Here is a 19,520-nt window from a genome sequence, read left to right on the forward strand (position 1 = left end):
CTTTTCACATTCCCTGTACTCCTACAAGATCGCCACATATTTCATCTTTACTTTTCTTTCTCTGACTGCAAATTGAAAGGAGCTTGTAAACAACAATCCCCATGTTCAAATTAAGCCGCAATATTGTCAGAAGACTTAGCCTGACGTTTGACCTCGGTCTTTGAATCTCTGGCAAATGTGACAAAATAAACACATAATTTAAAGGCATCTTTATTTATTGCTCTGACTTTCCCAACTCACCAAAAGTAGCTCCTAATCCACCAGTGAGACGTGACCAACAGTGTGGCAAATACTTTTTTAAATTTAAATATTTTATTGAAATTTTCAGAACAAAGGAGGCATTCAGCGGTAACAAAAAGCTTTGCAGGTAGAGGAGCAATCCACAGTTACATTCATAGGCTGGAGAAGCATGACCCCATCAGTAAGAATAAGACACTAGCCGTATGAACCACAATGAATAGATTACTTCTTTAGAAATTGTAAAGCCGTAAAACATCTGAAACAACAACCCCCCCACCCCGTCCGGTGACCTCTGTAGCTCCTGAAGCGCACCTTGTTCATGCACCCTCTGCTTCAGTTGGGGAAGATGGTGTGTTGTGCTAAAGATCTCAGGGACGCAGCACGTGTAGATATTTGGGCTGTGTGATCTCGTTGAATTCTGACGAAAGCAGTGTTAGGAAGGGGCTCCACACTTTCTGAAAGGAGTCGGGGGAGTTGTTCAGGAAAATATACCAGAGCCTATGAAGCCGCAAATACTTTTTTAAAGGACACCAGCTGCTTTCGTGAAAAAAAAGTTTCCCGTTTGGGAGTACATTTGCAAGAATGGAGGGACAGAGGTATTTTGTCTTTTGCTAGTTTCCATCCATGATTTTGCAGCCAATCGCAGAGGTCACAGACTTTATACTGCCTAATTAATATTCATTATTCAGGCCCTTTTGCGGATCCCACCTCTTGAAAATGTTCAGTTCGCAATGCAACGTATTTGTATGTAGGCCACATCGAAAATTGCATTCCCGTTCGTAAACAAGTTAGTGTTCAGATTGCACATTCCTTTTTTGTGACTGGAAATCGTACATCATGCTCGAATTGTTACTTTCTCAGATCTTCTGAAGTCCTGCAAATAATTTGCTACCACCCTCCCATTGTAAGGTTGGTGTAAATCATGTACATTGAACTCTGTTAGAAAGAATGTTTGCAGGCATTTCAGATGCTTTTTTTTTTAATCACTTTTTCGTATGCATGCTTTAATGACCCAGTGGAGACCAATCTCTTAACATTATCCAAGGTTAGAAATAGACTGATTTCCACCTGATCAGAGAAATATTGGTCCAGCTTCAAATTTATAAACTTCTTCATTCAGGGTTTCTTAGGTGAAAATTGTCTGTGTGGAAATATGTACCTTGAACTGGCGAAAAGTGTTATCTTTAGGGTGAATTGGTTTCTCCACTCTTCATTAGATGGTTCACTAACCTTGCTTAACATAGGATGTGGTGCTACAGATTATTTAGTCGAATATCGATTCTTCAGTCATATCGAAAGGTGTCTCTGCATATTACTGCAAGAAAATCACCAGACAGTTATCTGGGTGACCTGATGCACTGCACTAGTCACTCTAGAGAGTGTACTTTATGTTAAGCATTAATCAGTACAACATAAACAACATTCAGTGGTGATACACAATTAAACTGTCATTAATCCATTTTTAGAAAATAGCAGGTAACGTGAAGTCTTCCAACGTTGTTTTGATGCTTTTTTTATTGAAAGTTCATGGAAATTGTTATAAGTTTCACAAAATCCAGATTATGAATATTCCATAGAGACATCAAGTATGTGAATTAAGTCACAATGCATTTCGGGCAAGAACATTTGCCCTTCTTCAGGGGAATCTATGGGAAAACAATGGTAAACAATTTGGTATATACATCTTATGCAACGGAAATAAATGAAATCTTATAAGTTGGGAGAGGAAAGTCCATAGAATGCAACGAGCAGTTGACATCGTTGGTTATCAATGAGGAGGGGTACAGGGAGACTCGAGTAGGTAAAAAAAGAGTGAAAAGATGCCCTGTCACCATGTGAACAAAAAACAACTAAGAGAAACCTGAATAAACCGGACGCGAAAAAATGTGAAAGAACACGAAAAAATGTGAAGGAACAAGTGCAGAAAGAAGGTGAAAAAAACGAGCGTAATGATACTCGAAAACCTTACCAGCTCGAGTTGAAACTCGACTGACCATCAACTGGTCAATCGACTAGAAGTTTCCATTGGTTTGTTCAGGTTTCCCAGGGCTACTGAGTCATAATGCCTGATAGGCCCTTGCTTGCAGGTTTTCTCCAATCCTCGGTTCAACTGAAAACTGTGTCTCCTATTCTGTTGCTCAAGGCTCCTTGTCTCTTCAGTTTGGTGTTCAGTTTACTGGAGGTGGTGACTGATTCCTGTGAGAAGTTGGCCTGGTATATGATCACTATTCTAGTGAGTACCTTGCACCAGTCCAAACAACCCTTATGGTGATGGTTGTAAAGTCAACCTTATAGACCAGCTAGCCTAGTGGTAGCATGGACAAAGCAGTCTTAGGCTAAACTCAAGAGGGCATGTGAAGCCAGCTGTTTTACCATACGCAATCCCTTTAATACCAAATGAAACTACACCACACAGGTTATATATGTGTATTTATTACTAAATTAATCCTCTGAACTCTGAGGTCAGAGGCACAAGCACATAACAAGAGACTTAATCATCATACAATACAGTAATGCCCTAGGGGATCTTCAAACCATATATTAAAATAGTGGTATAAGAACCACGTCACGGACAAAGGATAGGCCTAGGGCCTGGAGAATTGCTGGGGCTTCGCTGTACTACCAAAGGATAGGGAGCAGGAGGCCCACGGGATGCGTGTGCAGTGTCTTTACACACACACGAGTTACCATAGAGTTAGAATGGGAACGAAAGATTTGGAAACTAGTTCTTTTAGGTCACTTCCGGATGGACAAGGAGAAAGCTACTTGAAAGTTAGACACTAGGATAGTAAATACCCACAAGAGCACCGAAGTACTCGTGTTGCCTCACCCACAGGAAGCAGGTGCATAGGTGTCAAAGTATGTCGGGTTTCGTAACTGAATCCTATGGAGCTTTGAAGAAAGATGCTGCAGGCGACCAGGAGTGAAGTGTCCGGTTGGATCCAAGAGCGGATCGAGGATGAAGAGTACCTGAAAGCAGAGGGGACAGAGTCTGGGTTACTAGCCAGTGACCAGGAAGGAACCAGGCGATGTCGCGAAGCAAATAGGTGATGTTGTGAAGCTTGTCTCTGTAGCCACGTGGACCAGGAGGTGTCGACGACGACCAGGCGCTGAATACGGACTGTCCCACGAAGGCTCTCGCTGTCGGCTGTGTCGGCTTCCGGATGGGAGTCAACAAGCCTTGGCAAAGGCAACCCACGCAGGAATCGAAGATGGCTTCTGGAGCAGACTAGCAAGGTCTGATGGTCTTCCCTTTTTTCAGGGAAGCAGGGGCCAGTCTGGAGCAACCAGACCAGCGGTGTAGATTCAAAGGATCGTCGTCAGAGGTCACTAGCCAACGGGCAAGTGACCGGACAGACGTGTCAAGCAGGAAAATGCAGAAGGGCCCCACGCAGAACTCGTGCAGTGTGGAGGGCTGATCTTCGGTGCAGATGGTGCTCGGGGCTGGGGCTTCTCAATCCCCAATGCACAACTTCGAGGGCGCCTCGGAAGTTGCACGGAAAGCAATTAGCTGGCTTTCCAAGATGGCCGGTCCCACGTCTCGCGTCTCCTCCACTGGTCTCAGCTTTGTTGTGGCTGTGGATCGGGCTGAAGGAAGTCTGGAAGTCCGGGTCTTGTGAGGCTCTGTGCTCTGGCTCCGGCGGGAGCGTCGACAAAGCAAACCGTTGATCGCTTGATGGTGCCTGCTTACACAGGGTGATCACTCCTTGACCACAAAGGAGATTCTTCAGTCTTCTATCTTCAAGTAGAACGTCGAAGGTCCAGAGTTTTGTTTCAGTCAGGATAAATCTAAAGTCTTGGGACTCAGCTCCAACCTATATACCAAATTTAGGGGCTGGATTACCTGCTAGGTCCCTCCTATGGGTAGGACCAGGGAAGGGGGTGGTTACAACCCTTTCCCTTTGTCCAGTTTTGCGCCAGAGCTGGGGCTGGAGTGCCCCAGCACCAGTTTGAACCGGACTATGCATGGGATACCTTGTGTGCCCCAGGCAGTGTCTCATTTGCCCCAGTATTGGAACTTTCATAGATTCCCATGCTTTGTATCATTCCCCGTCGTCGGAATGGGAGCCTCGGTAGTATAAACACCATAGAAACAAAAGAGAAACTTAGGCCTAGGCCTCATCTCATTTTGTATCCTATCACCCTCTTTTTGTAAAAAGAGACCAAACTTTTGCCAGGACCAATCAGAGCAGCCTCACCCTCTGGAACCTTTCTGAGAGAGCTCAGAGCCTCAGATTTTTCTACCGCACGTTGTGCTAGGGAGTCTCCACTGAGCTCTGCTCAGCTTTTCATTCTACTTCTGGATTTCTTCAAGTTTCTACTGGATCAACATGTCTGACAAGGAGAAGAAGGCCTTGTTCAGGGCCTGTGCCTCTTGTGGGGAAAAAACGTCTTTTTGTGGAGGATAAGCATGACAATTGTATTTACTGCTTATATCCTGACCACAAGGCCACAGAGTGCAAGATCTGCAGAACCTTCTCCAACAAGACTCTTCGGGACAGGGAAGGTCGTCTGTTAACCTGGCTTCAAAAAATGAAGACTCGCAAGGAGGTGCTCTCTTCGGAGGAGGAAGATTCCACGTCTTGTGCTTCCTCTCACAGATCGAGGAAGAGGGGTAGGTCTCCTCCAGGATCTTCTACATCTCAGCCCTCCCTTCAGGCCCCTCACAAGATCTCTGATAGGTCTGAGAGGGCTGGTCCCCTTCAATCTCCTCACGGAAGTGTAAAGGAGAGGCAGGGACAGGCTGCTGGAGTGAGTGCAGCTTTAAAGGACATGAAGGAGGTTCCTCTGTCTCCCCCTCCGTCCAAAAAGGCCAAATCTAGTGACAAACACTCTGCAGTCACTTCAGGACCTGGGCCAGAAAAGAAACAGCGCCCGTCGACGACGACAACACCAGGTACGTCGTCGACCGTTTCTTCAGTTAAAATTCCCGCCGTTTCTGTGGCTCCGTCGATGGGCTCGTCGACGGTAGCGCCCTTCACGATGACTTCGTCGTCATTTAAGGTCCCCAGTTCGTCGGCGCTAACATCTTCTACGTTGACGACGGCAAGCAAGGTACTGTCGACGGCAGCGGTGACGACGAGAACTACGACGACGACCACCTCGACGTCGACGACGATGTTGATGACGGCGAGTTCGTCTACGAAGCCGTCGACGGTGGTTCCGTCGACGACAAGACCAGCGTCGACGAAAGCGTTGGTACCGTCGACCATTCCGTTGACATCTTCGTCGACGACTGCTACACCGTCGACGACGGGACCGTCGACGGGGCAAAAGATGCCTTTTTCGACGCAGAAGATGAAGATTACACCGGAGATGACTTCTCCGCGACGGGTCTCTTCACATCGACCTACTATGCTTCTAGACGATGAATCTGAGGAGGATGAAGTTGAAGTTGAGGACGATGATTATGGTCCTGCCTATAGTCCCTCTGACTTGAACGTCAAGATGCAGGAGACAGACACGGAGGAGTGTTACGAACATGCGGGTGGCCAGCAGTCGTATCCATATGTTCGGGAAGAGAGACATGCTCCGAGTTTGGGCCAGGGCATGGTAGCCATGCCCTCTTCGCTCATATCTGACCTGCAGATGATGCTGCAGGATTATCGGAACAGGTTTCCGTCGGAACCTTCTGGACAGTCTGCAGTTCCTACACAGTCACAAGTGCAGCAGGCTATTAGTCTTCCAGTGGCACACCCCTCGCCACTACCGGTTGCACCTGCGGTCCGAGTCCCCACTCCGGATCCCGCACCCTTTCATGATGTCCAACAGGATACCTCTTCGGATGAGGAGGTGATACAGGTGGATCCCTTGGTTGATCCGTTGCAAGACCCGGATTTGGATCAAGGAGACAGTGGGCCACAAGATCCGGACGCTGCTGGTCGTGACACGTCCATCTCCCCTCCTGTGGATATAGGGGGTTTTCATCACCTGATGGAAAGGGCAGCTAAAAGATTTGGATTGCCGATTTCGAGAGAAGAATCGGAATGTTTCCTTTATGACTTTAAGGAACAACACTGGAGATCGGTCAAGTCTATTCCCATCATTGAACATGTATGGGAGGAAGGGATGAAAATTATGCAAAATCCGGCCACGGTGATTCCAGTCCTCCCGCGGCTGGAAAAGAAGTATATGGCTCCGGACGGCAGTCCTGCTTGCCTTCTTGGTCAGCCGAAGCCTGATTCAGTCATCTCTCAGGCGGCTCAAAGCAAGTCCAAGAACCCGTCCACACCTTTGACCGCACCACCGGATAAGGACGGTCGACGCCTAGATAACGTGGGGAAGCAGTTTTCCTCAATGGCCAGCTTGCTTGTTAGAGCGTCAAATGCTCTTGCCATCCTTGGCCGATACGACCGACAGATGTGGTGCGACATGGAACCCTTCGTGGAGCAGTTACCAGAACCACAAAGGAGGAAGCCAAGAAGGTGCTTATAGAGGGGGAAAAGTCTTCTGCTGAGGTTATAGACTGTGCAATGGACATTGCTTCCACGGCATTTCGAGCCTTAGCTGGCTCGGCAGTACTACGACGCCAGGGCTGGATGAGAGCCACCTGGTTTCGCCAGGAGGTCCAGAATAGGATCCTGGATCTACCATTCGATGGGGAGATGCTATTTGGCAAGCACGTGGACGATGCTCTGCAGAATATCAAAAAGGACACGGACACTGCAAAGGCCTTAGGGTCCCTCACCTACTGGAAAGTCCCCTTTAGGGGCGCACGAGGCAGAGGATTTACATAATACAGAGGGAACCAGCAGAGATATTCCTCTCAGCCTTCTCAGTCCTATAAGCCCCAGTACTCCAATCAGCGCCAGGGACAATCGGCGTCTTTCTCTCGCCATCAGCCGCGGGGCCGTCAGGACCGGCAGGGACGTGACAACACCAAGCGTCAATAGCGGCTTTCCGGCTCTACCTACTGTTCCTTCCCTCCCAGTCACATCAGTGGGGGGCAGGATTTCTCTGTGTCTGGAGAACTGGAGGTCAATAACATCGGACCAATGGGTCCTCCGAATTGTAGAGAGTGGCCACGTGTTGGAGTTCCAAGACCTTCCTCCGACAAGGGCTCCGGGCACCATCCGCACGGGACATTTGGGACAACTCCACCTCGAAGCCCATCAACTGTTTCTCAAGGGAGCGTTCGAACCGGTGCCTCTGTCCCAGAGGGGCCGGGGTTTCTATTCAAGGTTCTTCCTCGTGCGGAAGACGATAGACACTTGGCGCCCCATCCTAGACCTGCGGGGAGCTCAACACCTATCTCGTCAAGCTCTCCTTCAGGATGGTCACTCTCCAGGGAATTCTTCCTCTCTTGAATCCAGGCGACTACTTGGCGTCGCTGGATTTAGAAGACGCGTATTTCCATATTCCGATACATCCAGCTCACAGACAATACCTACGCTTCACAGTGGGAAAGAGCCATTTTCAATTCAAGGTGCTTCCGTTCGGCCTTCGGTCGGCACCAAGAGTGTTCACCAAGGTGTTGGCGCCGGTTGCAGCCTTTCTTCGGAAACAATCTTTAGAAATTTTTCCTTACTTAGACGACTGGCTCGTCAAGGCACCATCTTTCGAGGAAACTTCTCATGCAGTGGCAACTTGCATCCATTTGTTCCGTTGCCTGGGCCTTCAGCTGAACGAACGCAAGTCAGTCCTGCTGCCCTCCAGAACGGCCAGATTCCTGGGATCCGTGTTGGACACCACGCAATGTACATCTCGTCCCTCGGAGGAATGACAACAAAAGTTGATGATTTCGGCTCGACTACTCTGCCGCAAACACTTCCTGTCTGTCCGCCAATACAAATCCCTTCTCGGGTCGATGTCATCCTGCATACCATTGGTACCACATTGCAGGCTGCGAATGCGTCCTCTGCAGGAGGAGCTAGACCAGCAATGGCGCCAGGCAGAGGGGTCATTCAACGACAAGGTGGTGGTGACAGCAGCGATGAGACAGGCGAGCAAATGGTGGCTTCTAAAAAGCAATATCGCCCAGGGTCTAACATTCAGGAGTTCACCTTCACCCATGGTACTGACCACAGACTCTTCACTGGAGGGCTGGGGTGCAGCTCTCAGAGAGCTTCAAGTCAGTGGCCACTGGAGTCCAGGACAGCGCCAGTGCCATATCAATTTCCTGGAACTGACGGCCATTCGGTTGGCCTTGCAAGCTTTTCTGCCCAGAGTTCGCAACCATTCAGTGCTGGTCCGGACGGACAATACGACAGCCATGCACTACGTCAACAAACAAGGAGGCACCAAATCGCTGACTCTGTCCGCAGAAGCTCAGCGGATTTGGGATTTTGCGATTCTGAACAACATCACTCTGAAAGCCGAACACCTGGCGGGAACTCTCAATGTCAAGGCGGATGCCTTGAGTCGACAGACGGAGGTGACTCACGAGTGGGAGTTGAATCAAACCATTCTGGACAGGGTGTTCTCAGTCTGGGGGACACCAACCATCGACCTCTTTGCTTCACCGGAGAACGCCAAATGCCGGTTCTACGCAAGCAAAGTTCACCATCAGGGGTCCCTGGGGAACGCTCTTTCGATGGCTTGGTACAGCGCATTCTTTTACGCTTTTCCTCCAATTCCCCTCATTCCTCGAGTCCTCAGGAAATTGAAGGCGGAGCCCTGCAAGATGATTCTAATTGCTCCAGCATGGCCCAGACAATTCTGGTACACCGAGCTTCTGAGGCTCTCCCGAGCTCCTCCGATTCACTTCCAACCCATTCCGTCCCTGTTGTCCAGGAATCAGGGGCAGGTTTACCATCCGGATCCGACATCACTCCACTTGACAGCGTGGCTCCTGAACACAGAGAGTTCAGTCATCTAATGCTCTCTCAGGAATGCCGGGAGGTCCTAGCTCATGCCCGAGCACCAAGTACCAATAAGACTTACAAGGCGAAATGGAAAAGATTCTGCCTGTGGTGTCAACGTCAAGGTCTCCATCCTTACACTTCCCAACCCCATCAATTGTTGCCATATTTACTATCTCTGGCTAAGTCGGGGTTGGCACATTCATCTGTAAAGGTACATCTGGCGGCCATATCGAGGTATCGACGCAATTCTTCGGGTCCGTCCTTATGGTCCTCTAGGGTTGTCAAACAATTCTTGAAGGGATTATTCCGGATGTATCCTCCAGTTCGTCGTCCTCCACCAGTGTGGCAGCTCAACCTGGTCTTGGCGCAACTCATGAAGGCTCCGTTTGAGCCTGTGCACAAAGCAGACTTAAAGTTCTTGTCTTGGAAGCTGGCCCTCCTGGTGGCTCTCACATCAGCGAGACGAGTGAGTGAGCTTCAAGCACTCTCCATAGTGCATCCATTTTTGCAATTTAAAAAGGAGGTTCTTATCCTTCGGACCAATCCAAAATTTATACCGAAGGTACCATCGGAGTTTCACTTAAATGAACCCTTGATTCTGAAATCTTTCTTTCCGCACCCTTCTACACCTGCGGAACGCACGCTCCATTCTTTGGATGTTCAGAGATGCTTAAAGTTCTACTTGGAGCGCACACGTCCTTTTCGGAAGACGACTCAGTTGTTTGTGTCCTACAGTGCACCTCGAAAGGGATTGCCTTTGGCAAAGAGTGGCATTTCCCGCTGGATCTCCAGTGCGATTCAGTTCTGTCATCAGGAAGCGGGCAAGCCACTGGATGGAAGAGTCAGGGCACATTCCACGAGATCAGTGGCATCATCAGTGGCTCTCTTTTCAGGAGTGGCCATTAAGGACATATGCAGGGCAGCAACGTGGAGCAGTACTCATACCTTCACGAAACACTACTGCCTGGAGTCTGCAGGACGAGACGACGCGGCTGTTGGTCAAGCAGTCCTGCGGAATCTTTTTCATTGAGAGGTGAGCTTTCCCTACGATCCCTCCAGCCTGGTGAGCACATTTTGTTTGTTTTGCTATGCTTTATGTATTGCTTATATGGTTATGTGATGCCATGTACGTACAAAATGTGTTCTTCGTAATTTACTGCTAGCTACTCTGATACAAAGCATGGGAATCTATGAAAGTTCCAATACTGGGGCAAGAAAACAAGTTACTTACCTGTAACTTTGGTTCCCCAGTATTGGTAACTTTCATAGATTCCCATGCGCCCGCCCGCCTCCCCGGGGAAAGCTCAGCCTGGTTACAGAGTTAGTGGCGGTTTGCACAACGGCTACGAAAATCTGAGGCTCTGAGCTCTCTCAGGAAGGTTCCAGAGGGTGAGGCTGCTCTGATTGGTCCTGGCAAAAGTTTGGTCTCCTTTTACAAAAAGAGGGTGATAGGATACAAAATGAGATGAGGCCTAGGCCTAAGTTTCTCTTTTGTTTCTATGGTTTTTATACTACCGAGGATCCCATTCCGACGACGGGGAATGATACAAAGCATGGGAATCTATGAAAGTTACCAATACTGGGGAACCAAAGTTACAGGTAAGTAACTTGTTTTCTTCATTCAGCCCTCCCTGCCCCAATACACTATGGCCTGTCTTGGATGGTGCTAGCACATCCCAAGACAGGAAACCTATTGTCCAAGCCTCCCTCGCTGGAAGGACTCTCAGCAGCATGAAGTCAGACTTGTGTCTGTGGCAGCAGCATGCATTTTGTGATGCTGAGGCTCTGGTTAACTTTAACTGGGATTAGTAGGAACAACTTGTCTTCTCCCTCTAGAAGGGTGGAATGCTACCCCCGTCGCCAGAACTGGTGAGGGGGGTAGTATTCCAAAGCGTATGACACCTTACACAACATGTTTTGATAAAGCCAAACCAGAGTTAGCATTTAACCGCGAGGTTCATAATGCACTTAAGAGTGTATGGTATGGCTATATCCTAGAACAGCTATAAGGACATGGTTCCGAAAGCTGCAGACAGGCTCAGCTCATTCTAGAGCCTCATCTCACATAAAACCAAGCACTCTGCCTCCAGGATTGTTAAGGCCTGCCATAGGAGTGACCTATAGGTGTATGTGTCTAGATATAAGGGTAGATATAGGAATACTATATCTAAGCAAGGGGCGATTACACAACCTTGCCTCAGCTGAGTGATCAGCCAGTTGTGTCAGTTTGGATGGCCAGTCAGGGGTGGCATAATACATGCTGCAGCCCTTGGTGGCCTTGGATGCACCTATGCCCTGTGTACCTATGTACACTATACAGGGGCTCATAAGGTGACCCAATATCCAATTAGGTATGTACCTAAAGTACATGGAATCCATTTTACAGTGAGAGCAGATAGCCTGGGGACCTGATTAGCAGGATCCCAGGCCAACTAAGTCGAAAACCAGCTAAACACTATGCAAAAAATCTGGGGTAACCATAGTCCGGTATCCACCTTCCTACAATTCCTTAAGACTCCTTCCGATTACTGCTTTGTAGATATTGGTCTCCTTGCAAGTAGGCCATTCTCATCTGCACCCCATCCTTCTGAGGTGTAATCACTCAAAATCTCTTCATTTGATGCAATATAATGTCCTTGCACAGCCTAACGAGGGCATTGAACTCACGTTTGGTGTGTATGAATAGCCATAGAGAGTAAATGAAGTAGAGAAGCTGAGGTAGAAAAGAGATTAGGAAGATATTTGCATTGTTCTGCAGTCCACTAGTAAAGGAGTGTCACCTGGATCCAAAATAATGTTTCTCTCCTGCGCTCTCCAGTGTTAGGAACACTTTCCTATCACTCATGAAACCACAACCTGACCTTTTCAGGAAACACATTTATTCTGATTTGCTTTGAGTACTTTTTTTCCTGTTTTTACTGTATGTCTGTGTTTAATATTTGTGTCTTTAACTTTGCCCAATAAATATTTCCCCCTATTAAAATAAGCAATATGTTTTGTTGCAGCTCTTTGTCATATGTAAAGCATTAACCTCTTTTAGTCACAGCAGCGCTATAAAAAGTAGAAAAAGAAAATAAATTCAACTGACAACATAGAACCCAAAGTGAAAGAACTAAATATTGAGGGAGGTTGTACAATGTACAGCAAACTCTGAATGCACAGTATCAAAGTGATGGGGAATGTATTTTGTAAGGGTATTGGCAGTAATTGAACTGTTTGCCGTTGTAAAAGCAGCTTTCAGAAATATGATGGTGAAAGGAGTTGTATAAGGATTCCTTTAATCTGATTTGGAGCACATGCATATATATGGGTGTGGTAGAAGAAATGTGAATTGTCTTATATGTAACTCTAAAGTAATTTATTTTATCAGGAGAGTAGCCGTTATTGCTCTCTGCGATGGAGGAATGGTAGATGTGTTGCTGATCGTGTAATGCAACAGATTTTTCTACTTTGACTATTAAATGGACTTTCCACGGCGAGTGGCAGAGTAGGGTTTGAAGCGTTTGTGTGTTATGAAGGGGGTGATACTATGGGGATTCTTCTTGGCATTGCTTGATTGCTGTCTCTCATAGTATCGGCTACAAGTTGAAGGTTTGTGTGCACATCTTTATTTTCAAAGTCTCTGAAGAGCAGTAGGTTTAGCAAGCCATTGCGGATAGCTTGGGGGTCTGCCAGTGCCACTTCCTGACATGTTTCTTCCCATAACTATGGTCAATAAGCCCCCCCCCCCAAGGCAGGCCTGAATAAAAACTTGTGAATCTACAAAGAGGTTCAAAAGTTGAGAAAGTTATTGAAGAACCTGAGACTCATTTAGAATATACAGAAGACAATTGAGGATGCAAATATCCTAAATAGACCTTCTAAAAGTTCTGTTTATTTAGAATTGTATATACCCCTACACACTTGATTTTATACCTTGTTTTTTCTCTTTTTTTTTTTTCTCAGGAAGGGAGTTCAGAGTCATCCTCATAAGCACGGTTCACACAAGGGAGAGCATTATGAACTTCACTTCATCATCTCCCAGTCTTGACTTCTTCAATGAAGCCAGGGTCCTGAACACAGCCATGACCAGGGCTCAGTCCCAAGTTATCGTTGTTGGAGATGCTGTGGCCCTGTGCTCTTTTGGCAAGTGCAGTAAGATCTGGAAGCACTACATCCAGGAGTGTGTACATAACAAAAGTGCATACCCTGAAAACTTCACCATTGAACAGACCAAACAGGCCATTGCAGATTTAGAGTTATGGAGGAAAAGGCCTGAGGAGGAGGAGGAGGATGAAGACTGGAGCAGCGACACAGATTCCTGGTCTTCGGACTTCGATGTCAATTCTGATGATCCTATCTTGCAGGAACTTTTGGACAGCAGCAGGGATGCTTTGGTAACTGTGACCCAGGAAGGCTTTCTTAATGTAGAGACTGGTAAACCGCAGTCCAATGGTGGCAACACACATTACACAAGTTTCCCATCTTCTACTTTACTTGACTATTTGACAATGCAGCCCAAATTATACAAAAGGTGTGAGCTCGTCAAGGAAGGATTTGAAAAAGCCTATGCACTCAGCTTGGATGACTCTCCTCCTCTGCATATTGTGATCCAAGGACGGGTAAATTGTGGTATGGCCTTCAGTGGGGATGAGGTTGTGGTGCAAATCCTGTCTTCCAGCTATGCAGGTAGCTCCTCCCTTGGCCTCCGGGGGAAAGTAATAGGCGTGCTCAAAAAAGCAGAGAGCCAGCAGAAGTATGTGTGCACTATGGATCCGCATGATTCTCGTGTGATGGTTCCCATAAACCAATCTGTAACCAAAATCTTTGCCCCAGGATTTAAGGATAAACCAAACGTCATCCCTATCCGCTCCTTCAAAAACCAGAAGATCCAAACCCTACGAACAGAGAAGCTCACAGAGGAGATCAAAAGGACCAGACTCTTTGTTGTTCAGATTATCTGCTGGCGAGAAGGCTTTTACTATCCACTGGGAATTGTGATGAATATTTTACCTTTGGCTGTGACAGCAGAGCAGGGCTTGAAAATCCTTGATATAGAAAATGAACTGGATAGAAGTTCTAAATATCCAGTGGCTGTAACGAAAGAAGTTGCCCAATTGAAAACTGGCAGGTCCAGCCCTTCATTGGGAGTCCTCAAAGACTGCCGGAACTATCTGACTTTCACCATAGACCCAGAGGGTGCCAAAGATTTGGATGATGCAATCAGTGTACGAGACCTTGGTAGCCATTATGAGGTTGGTGTACATATTGCGGACGTAGCTGGTGTTGTCTTGAAGGGTAGTGCATTGGATGAACAAGCCAAGCGACGTGGGGCAACCTATTATGCTCCAGGTAGAGACCCGCTACATATGTTTCCTTCTGAGCTTAGCCAGGACTTGTTCAGCCTTCTGCCTGACAAGGATCGCCAGGTTATCTCCTTGTTTGTTGTGATGGAGAAGGACACTGACATAGTAGTAAAGGGAACTTTCTCCTTATCTGTGATCAGTTCTGATCGGCAGATGTCATACGAAGAAGCGGAATACATCCTGAAAGGTTGTCCTTCAGGGCGACTCCGGTTCGACACAGTTGAAGACAGTCTTCATGTTCTGTATCGCTTCACCACTGTGCATCGGAAATGCCGTCTCCAGGATGATTGTTACTATGACCAGTTGGATGAAGACTGCTCTCCTGGGAACAGAAGGGCACATCAAATGATTGCAGAGCTGATGATCATGTTCAACAACTTTGTGGCAGAGTTTTTAACCAACAAAAATCAGACCAAGGATTTAATGCCCCTGCGATGTCAAAGTGCCCCAGATCTTCAGCATGCAATACAGTTCAAGAATAAACAAAGCCACCTGATCCCACTTTCGATCCACCTGTCGCACCATCTGAATGGTCCCTCCACTGAACAGGTCACCACTGCCAGCAGTGAATTTGTTATGCTCACTCCTTTGTGGGAGTTCCTCCAGGATTCTGCCAGAAGAAGAGATTTTCACCAAATGATTGACCTCCTAGCGACTGATGACCTGCATCCCAAATTAGCCCATGTTTGCCTGGAGTTCAGGAAACTCCTGGGTAGGTCGTACTTCAACCGATCCAACTCTACAAAGCAGTCCAAAGCAGGTCACTACTCGCTGCAGATTGATAGCTACACTTGGGCCTCTTCTCCTATCAGACGCTACATCGACATTGTTGTGCAGAGGCACCTTCACAGTGCTCTCTGTAAGAAGACACCAGAGTATTCGCCAAAGGAAATTGATTTTTTATGCCATGACTTTAGCCGAAAGAATGGGAAGGCGCAAGCCTACGAGAAGCGGGCATACTCACTGCAACTTGCCACATATCTTCAGGTTCAAGTTCAACAAAAGCTGGCCTTTGTGGTGAGTGTGGAGTCAAAATGTTTTGGAATTATGTTTCCTCTGAACAAGGACACCTTGCCAGATTGCGTCAAGTTGAACTACAGCTACCTCCAGCTTACAGAACAACCGGGGTTCAATCAAATTGAGGGCTATACTAGCCTGTCTTGGAGACGAAGGGTCTATTCTGTGGACCCTGAGAAGAGCACCTCTCGTTCCATTTTGGTTCACAATAACAACCTCATCTCCTTCAGTGCCCCTATTTGGGAGGAGGTTTTAAAAGCACTCCGAAATGAGCAGTTTGAAGAGATTATCCCTCTCCTCCACCATGGGCGCCTAAAGTCAACCTCAGTGGGAAAAGTTGCAAGGAGCCGTTGCTCACACTATTTGGAGGTGTCTCTGGAGCTGCGTGCTGGCAACACAGCAACAGTGCAACTGACTTCCAGCATCCACCGGGGCTTTTTGACACCCTCTGTTCAGCTATGGAAGGTAGCCCCTGGTTATGATGTCTGCGTAGAACACTCTGAAAAAACGATTGAATGCTTTACGGAATATGCCACACTGAGACCGAAATCTGTATATAGAGATCCTCTAGAGTACAGGAAAGTTTGGCAGCCTCTGTGCTCTATGGAGTCTGCAACCAGTGCAGTGGTTGAAAATAGCAGTATTGTCCTACATGACCTTCCATTGAAATGGACCCAGGAACGCCAGCCCCTGCTTGGGTCCTTCCGTCTATCCAGAGACTTCCTGCAAGAACATTGCATCAAGGTGGACTTCCAGCACTGCTACCTCTGCATTCGGCTTGAGAACTTGGAGAAGATCCCTCCTCCTGATCCTGCCAACAAGGAAAACCTTTGCCACAAGCTCCGAATGCTCAGTGTGTCTGAAAAGGATAGGAAGCTGGAGCTGGACCCGACCACATACACGTGGGTGGCTCATGGCTTCACTGTTTTCAACAAAGACAATCCGATGTCTGATAGGAATATGTTCGAAAAGGTGGACTTCCAACTCCACCATGCCTCCATGACTACTGTTCCCATGCAAGTGTTCGAGGACTCTGCCAGATTCACAGTGGAGCTCATTCCGCAGCTGTTGCCTGACGTGTAAGTTGCTTACATACTGATTTAATTGTTGTGTGTGTTTCGTGCCCATCTTCTGTTGCATGGGTAATGGGGGAGTGATTTGTACATTTCCACTTGAATTAACTGACCAGGACTAAAAATATATTTGAATAATCATTTGATTGGCAAGTAAAAATGTGTGGTTCCTCCCCGTCTATCTGCATGCGGTAACTGGGCAAGGTTCATGTACTTACAGTTGGTATAGGGTTCATCAAAGCTTGCTCTACTAAGTTAACTTGATCTGTGTAACTACATTCCAGTCCAAGATCATGGAGGAAGACATTGCATTGTTGAATTCTCTTCAGTTCAAACAAGCAAGCTTGTGTTAATAAACTGATATCAGTTTAATAGGTTTGTTAGCATATGGCCATCTCACTGTCAGTTGCGATAATTGTCATGGATACCATGCAATGCACTGAGAGTGACACTGTTGTTGTATGTTTTAATTGGTAAACCTAATTAAAAAAATGATTTAAAGAAAAATGTTATAAGCACTTAGGATAGCGCAAACGACTCGCTCCCAACGAGGTATCAATGCGCTCTACAGAACCAAGATAGGCCGACCCTTTACAAGAGCCAAATCTTCAAAAGTTTTGAAACCTACCAAAATCAGAACAAGCACGAATGTGATATGGGACTTTGTTCCAATGGTGCAGGGGGGGGCAAGGTAGGAGTGATCAACCGGAATACGGTTACAGCAGGAACTTAAATCTTCATTCTGAGATTTCTGCTAGGGTAGTACTGACAAAGCTTAGATCGCAGGGGCCCCGGCACCTTGCCTGATAAAGATTTGTAAACAAGACAGAGAAAATTATGCAGGGAACGCTTCTTGACCTGTTGCCAGTGAAGAGCTTTTAATGTGGGAGCTAAATGGGAGCCCAGAGGGAGCTTGTAGACCAGACACACCGCAGTGTTTTGAACTAACTATTGTTTGGAAGGAAGACTTTCGATAGCTGCCACCAACAAGGCATTGCCATAGTCAAGGCCACTCATAATAAGGGCATGAATCAAAGTTCTCCTACACCTCAGAGGGAGCCACTGGAACACTTTTTTGAGCATGTGCATGGTGCTAAAGCAAATGCCCCAGACAGACATAACCTGTTCTTTCATGGACGGAGTCTCATCGACCAGAAAACAAAGGTTTTTGACTGCTCTCCTAGGGAAAGGAGCTGATCCCAGTTCAGAAGGCCACCAGTCTTCGGACCAGGAGGCCTGTACCTTGCAAACAGTAGAATCAGTCTTGTCTCTATTTAGTCTCAGAGTTGAGTCATCCAAGTGGCTATATTCCGCATGCAGTCAAGAAAACTGATTTTAGCGTTCTCCAGATCTTGCCTACATGAGATCATTAATTGGGTATTTTCTGCATAAGCTATAATGTCAAAGCAATTTGATCGAACAATCCGCAAAGGAGGCCTCATATATGTTAGAGTGGGGCTCAAAGAGGAGCCCTGAGGGACACCCTTGTCCATGTGCATGGCTCGAGATTTAAAAGGGTTAAGTGAAATCACCTGTGTCTTATTTTGCAATAAGACTTCAAACCAGCCCATGGCCTTTTCAAAAATATCTATCTCATAAAGTCTTCGAATCAGGATGGAATAGAAATCGGTATCAAAGGCAGCTGACAAGTAGAGTAAAACCAGAATAGCTGGAGTGCCAGCATCCAATAAAAGTCTAATGGAATCTACTCCTGCCACCAAGGCAGCCCCTGTACTGTTGAAAGCGTTAAAGCCAGATTGAGTAGGGTCCAGTAAGTGTTGGTCCTCCAGATAAGAAAAAAGTTGTTAGTTAAGAAGACTATCCAAAATCTTACCCCAAAAGGGAAGGACCGAGATGGGCCGATAGTTGACAAGTGTGTTGGGGTCAGCATTGGCCTTCTTTAAAATAGGCTTTGCAGACCAACGGCAGTTTCGCTGAGTTTAATGATAAATTAACTAACAAGCATTGGCATAGCCAATAGGTCTCACCTTTGGGACCTTTATAAGTGCTTAGTTATCCAGCACAATATCCTTGGTGCAACAAAATCAACTGTTGCATGGCTAAACACTTATAAGGTCCCAAAGGCAAGACCTATCTTCTATGCCAACGCTTGTTCTCCCTGGATCTCAGTCCGCGGTTTGCTGCATAGCGAGCATGAGGTTTAGTAGAAAAGGGTGGCTTCTGATAGATACATCTGCCGTGTGGATTCCTCACCTTGTGAATATCCCCCTGCGTCAGCAACGTTCAGAAATTTTCTTCGTAGCACGCCGGCGTGGACGACGTCATAGGAGCACGGCATCGCGCGCGACTCCGTCTGACGTCACCGACTCCTTGATGACGTCAGTTCCCTTTTTTCCGCGTCTTCGACGCTAACGGTTTTTGGGATCTTCTGCGATACTTTGTATCTTCTTCTATTATAGTGTTACTGTTTTTCCTTTGATTCTTCTTCTTTCATCGAAGATGTCGTCGAGGAAGACAGGCTTCAAGCAATGTGGGTCCTGCGCTCGAATGATGTCGATCACCGATCCACATGGAGATTGCTTGTGGTGTCTTGGATCAGACCACGACGTTAAGAACTGTCGGTCTTGTTTCAAGATTAACCCTAAGGCACTAAGAGAGCGCGAGGCAAAACTTCTTCTTGCGAAAATAAAAGGAAGAGAAACTGGGAGATCTTCGAGGTCGACGTCGAGACGCTAGAAGTCGAGGCAAAAATCTCGGTCGAGATCCAGAGCGAGGTCGAGGTCAGGAGCGAAGTCGAGGTCCAGGGAGAGATCGAGATCTGGATCCAAATCGGCTTCGGGTCACGCTTCGAGTTCCTCGAAGAGGAAGCATAAGAGGAGGAAGCACAGCTCTAGACGTCATTCAGGAAAGGAGTCGTCGGATTCAAAGAAGAAGTCTCGTAAGCATCATAAGGACTTCGTTTCTCCTTCTCCTGCTCAGTCTCTCGGATGTTCTCCGACTCCGGAACAAGAACCGGATCCGATGTCTCAACATTCTTCGGAGCATGATGAAGAGGAAGAGGTAGTTCCTCAAACTCCGAC

At 47.0% G+C, this 19,520-nt stretch overlaps 1 protein-coding gene across 4 annotated transcripts in view; it reads left to right on the forward strand.

The window, feature by feature from the left end:
* HELZ2 (helicase with zinc finger 2) overlaps nucleotides 1-19,520 on the forward strand; it is a 127,605-nt gene that overhangs the window by 46,511 nt on the left and 61,574 nt on the right. For all 4 annotated transcript variants that reach the window (XM_078651695.1, XM_078651698.1, XM_078651697.1 and 1 more), the window contains one exon: nucleotides 12,990-16,485. In XM_078651695.1, coding sequence (XP_078507821.1) covers nucleotides 12,990-16,485 — 3,496 coding nt within the window. The remainder of the gene's footprint in view (nucleotides 1-12,989; nucleotides 16,486-19,520) is intronic.

Source organism: Lissotriton helveticus, chromosome 7 (assembly GCF_964261635.1).
Source record: "Lissotriton helveticus chromosome 7, aLisHel1.1, whole genome shotgun sequence".
In the NCBI taxonomy this organism is placed as follows: Eukaryota; Metazoa; Chordata; class Amphibia; order Caudata; family Salamandridae; genus Lissotriton; species Lissotriton helveticus.